We start from the raw sequence: 5,030 nt of genomic DNA, 5'->3' as shown, positions 1-5,030 counted from the left end.
TAAGTTTCCTTATTCTTATTTTATTTGATAGATTATGAAATGTGGTGGTAATATGTAATAAGAAATGATACTACTACTAGTCTGCTACTACTTTACAATCAAACAATGCCTTTAATGCTATTATCATTCTTGAGGAAGGAATAAATAATAACTGCATCTAAAATTAGTTAATAAATTTAATATGATATACTAGGAAAAAATATTTTAAACCTTATTATCATATGAATAATTAGATATTATTTCTTCTACAGACCTCCATAAAACATGATGAAAGCCAACTACCAAGATAACAAATCCTTTTAATTTATTAGGATTTGACTTAGTTATTTTAACCCGTTCATCAAATATTCCTGAACTAGAATAATTAATTGTTTTTCCATTTGAAATAACATTCATATATGATTTCAATTGATTAACCCCATTGTCTAATACTTCTCCTATAGTTGTTTGTTTGGTTTCTCCATATTCTCTTGACCAATATGAATATGATCTTTTTAACAAAACCTCTTCATTTTCTTTTTCAATAATTTTATCTAGATTTTCTAGATCATTTGCATTAAATTTATTCTTATAATTTTTAATTAAATCAATTAATTTAACCAATGAAATGTATTTTAATTCTAAACTAACATTGCTATCACCTATTCCTTTTAAAACAAAAATATCAGAATATCCAAAACAGCCAAAACCTTTTAATTTTGTACCATCCATTACTAGTGAAAGTTCAGGAATACGATATTTCAATGGTAAAAGGCTTTCAACAATTGCCTGAAGAACAGCCTCATCTGCAGAAAATAATGACATTTTTGATCTTGTTGATAGGAATGTTTTTAAAATTTCAATAAAAGGTATAATATTACCTGCAACAAGATTTTCATATGCTGAAGCTATAAGACAAGCATCATTTACAACTTGTCTATATACTAATTTATCTTTGTTTTGTTCTAAAATTCGAATTTGTTTTGTTACAAGTTCTAATAAATTACATATAAAAAGTTAATAATATTAATATAAATGTAAAAAGTAAGAAAAATAATACAGTATATAATTTACCAGAAGATGAACCAGCATCATTAGTATCTCTCACTCTTTTTAACATTTCCTTTTGTTTAACATGAAAAATTATTTTTTCTGTCCATATTTTATTAAAAGCGGATTCTAATTCTTCTCCCAGACAATATATTTTACTTCCCATATCATTATATGTATAACAATTGTGAAATATGAGACGAATATCATTTTCAAATTCTTTTGTACTTGTATATTGATCATTTTCCAATTTTGAATTTATTGTAAATAAATCCATTTGATTTTTTATAATTTTATTTGAATCTTCTTGTTTTTCGCATATTTATAGAATGGATGAATATTAGATTGTTCATCAAGTTTTTGAAGAATATCATAACAGAAATTAGAAAAATTAGTACTCTTATAAGAAATTTTGGAATGGTTTTTAGCTGAAATAAAATGATCATTAGTAGGAATGGAGTGATCTTCAGCAGTAATAGAATGATCTTTAGTAAAAATGGAATCTTTGGGAGAATTGGAAGAAATGGGATAATCTTTAATAGAATAATCTGATCTTTAGTAAAAATGGAATCTTTGGGAGAATTGGAAGAAATGGAATAATCTTTAATAGAATAATCTTCAGAAAAGGAATGATTTTTATCAGGAATAGACTGATCTTTAGCAGAAACCTCAATTATTTTTAAATGATTTTCTTTTTCTTTTTTATATTCCTTATATTCCTTAATAATTCTTCTCCAGTATATTTGCAATGTTCTTGCATAATGTGAATGTTCTATATTTAACTGTTATAAAGTGATTATTAGTAGTGTGTAAAATTTTATTTAGTGATAAAAGAAGATACATAGTAAATTCCTCCTCCAGAATAAGCAGACTTTTAACAACTACAAAGTTAGGACACCTGATAAGACACAGGTCGAAAAGTGAAAAATCAGGCACCAATCGGTCACAATCAGGTACCTGATTGGTGACCGATTGGTGACTGATTAATGCCTGATTTTTCACTTTTTGACCTGTGAAAGTCCCGGGATGGTTACCGGGATTTGTCACCAGTAATACCCTAAGTCATGATCGGCTAAGGGGTAGCCCTATCATTGCAAAATAAAAAAAATACACACCTTGTCTTTTATATCAGGGAAATCTGTTCCTTCACTTAAAAAACGGCCAGCCCAAAGATTATCAAGGGTTTTCCAATTGTTTAAAACAGCCCAAGTATTATTAAGCTTATCCCAGTTGTCTGAAATAGTTGAAATAACAATGATATCATGGTAATTTTTCAAGAATCCACAATATGAAGCCTTTATTTTTTGCTTTTTTATGTAAGAGATAAGAACTAAAAAAATTAAAAGATAATTATTAGTTATTATATATTACTAATCAAAATTAACATTTTATAAGGCATACCATTTTGACCAGGGTAGCTTTCAGATGTACTCATGTTAATTAATTTCAATAAAAAATTATAAGTTGTAAAATCTCTTAAAATCTGGTTGATAAAATCTTAAAATCAATCAAAATTTTTAAAATTACAAAAAGGAAGGAGTCTTAAATAAAAAAAATCTCCTGTAAATAATATGACTCAGGCTGATGAATTGAGATTGAATTGAGATATAAAAAGAAAAAAATTAATACATGAAATATATAACTGAATCTATTCTTTGTCATATTGTGACAAAATTGTATCATTCTGCCAAATATGGCATGATATAATTTTTGAATAACATTATATCAATATGACAGTTAAAAAATTAAGACATATATAATTTAATTTTAATTTGTATAATTTGTATATATTTAGCAAATAACTCGTTTGACAGAATTTTTATAACTAAATCTATTCTATCAAGATTGACAAAAATTGAATCATTTGCCAAACCTAGTAATGTAGTATAGTCTGACACTTTTGACATATATGTGTTTAAAAAATGAAATAAATTGATAGTACTGTATCTAGATTTATTGAAGATTAACTACATTGAAAGTATTTGCAAAAGTGAAGTAGATCAGATTCTGTTACCATAGTACGCTATGCTTAATAATGTTTAAATAGACAATCATATTAGCAGAATGAAGGGATTTTTAATTATCAGTTTTGAAAAATGTTTTAATAAAGGTATCATGTAATGAGAAGTTCACTATTAGTATTTATAAATTATTAATGTAATTTTGCTTTTGGTAAAAACAAAAAAAAACTCAAAGAAAAGTGTTATTAAAGCTAATAAAAGAAAAGAACAAATTGGTTATTAAAAAATCTATTTAATAAAAAATTCAAATCAAATAATTTCTTTTTATATAGTTTTGCAATTTCAGATTATGAATTTATGAAATTTTGTATTAATAGCATGAACTTGTGCAAGTAAAATGCTGACCAATTTTATATCTATCTTATTGGTAACTTTTTATTGATTGATCACCTGATTTAATTAGTAGTTAAAAATTGAAGATAATGACCATATGCTAAAATTTATTTATATGTAAATTGTATACAAAATCATACAAAAAATATGGCGACTTCCAACTGTGTATATTAGTGATATTGCTTACTCAGGCTAATGCCAAATTTCAACAAGCCAGAAACATTTTTGACACTGTGGAATATGTAAAGGTAAATTATATATAGTTACAAATAGATTTGTAATTCACTGTGAAAAAAAAACAGTAAAGATTTAACCAAATATACATTTGATTAAGTGTATCATTGGATAGGTGGCAGTAATGCCCTGACAAAGTGGTGTATATTTGAGAATGGAAAGATCTACTATCCTCTTATAATAGATATATAATTAAAGGAAAATACTGTATTGGCTTTATAGGCTTTATAGGGGGAAGGAGTCAGAAATTCAGAAGATATTTCTACAAGAAAAGAATTGCCCTATAAAAAAAGTTTGTGCTAAATTTGTGCCAAATTTGTGCCAAATGGGTTAATAATATGATATTTGTTTAGAATTTGTTCGAATTTTATATTATTTTTTAGTACAAATTTTGAATAAATGTTGAATGATTAGCCCGTTTGACACAAATTTAGCACAAACCTGGTTGGGATATATTTCTACATACATTGCATAATTTATTTAGATTGTATAACCATCATACACTTTGCATATAAACAAAATTTTATGGTTATTTTTATCCAATAACTATGATAATTGTATGGTTTCCATATATATGAAAATTACAAAAATTGAATGATTATTTTTCATAGAGAAGTAAAGACTAAAGACAAATTTAGTGCTTAAATCTAAAATAAACTATTCATTTAATCAAAGTGGTTTGTTTATTCCACAAAAATAATCTTTATATTAAAGCTATTGGATTATAGTAAGAATGGCTTTGCTTTCTAAAATATTGATAAAGTAATTTATTATTTATTTATTCTCTACTACTTGCCAGCCTTAGAAATTGAACAAAATAATGCCCAGTAAATAGTTTTTGTATAAATTTGTACCAAATATATATTAAAATATACAATATACAAGGATGAGCCCGTTTGGCACAAAATTTGAATTGATTCGTTCTGAATTAATTCCAAATTCATTCTAATTTTAACTATATTTATGCTGATGTTGAGCCATCTATAAGCCAAATATTTGCCAAAAATGTACCAAATTTATTTATATTTGTTTAATATATGTAATTAAAAATATTGTTTATTTAAAGTAATATTACAGTTTACTCAAAGTTATAATACAGCTTCATTGTATTAACTATCTAAATCTAAATCTATTTTGTATCAATATTAATCTATACTAAAGTTCACATCACGTATAAATCAAGCATTCGATCACTAAAAAAAGAAAAAGTTAAAAAAATTTTTTTTCTAAAGTTTCAAATTCCTTTTTTTGAAACTTACTTGGGATTTTGGTTTCCAAGCTGGAGCCAACTTCACTACAAAAAAAAAAAGGAAAAAATTAAAAAAAAACCTTTTTCTAAGTTTCAAATTCCTTTTTTTCGAAACTTACCTATCTCATGCATCTAACTGAGAGTTGATTTCTCACCAAGATCTG

The 5,030-nt window shown here is 25.4% G+C and overlaps 2 protein-coding genes across 2 annotated transcripts; both read right to left on the bottom strand.

The window, feature by feature from the left end:
- Positions 1 to 204: 204 nt before the first annotated feature.
- Positions 205 to 1,306, bottom strand: OCT59_016045 (uncharacterized protein; the record flags this gene model as incomplete). The annotated part of the gene is made up of 2 exons (XM_025308578.2): positions 205 to 974; positions 1,054 to 1,306. 2 exons carry the CDS (start codon positions 1,304 to 1,306, stop codon positions 205 to 207), a joined length of 1,023 nt encoding a protein of 340 aa, XP_025185937.2.
- An 811-nt stretch (positions 1,307 to 2,117) lies between these two features.
- Positions 2,118 to 2,464, bottom strand: OCT59_016044 (uncharacterized protein; the record flags this gene model as incomplete). The annotated part of the gene is made up of 2 exons (XM_066132215.1): positions 2,118 to 2,359; positions 2,431 to 2,464. The coding sequence occupies 2 exons, from the start codon at positions 2,462 to 2,464 to the stop codon at positions 2,118 to 2,120; spliced, it is 276 nt and encodes a 91-aa protein (XP_066003224.1).
- Between the last annotated feature and the right edge of the window lie 2,566 nt (positions 2,465 to 5,030).

Source organism: Rhizophagus irregularis, chromosome 24, assembly GCF_026210795.1.
Source record: "Rhizophagus irregularis chromosome 24, complete sequence".
In the NCBI taxonomy this organism is placed as follows: Eukaryota; Fungi; Glomeromycota; class Glomeromycetes; order Glomerales; family Glomeraceae; genus Rhizophagus; species Rhizophagus irregularis.
This window is presented reverse-complemented; position numbering and strand designations above follow the sequence as displayed.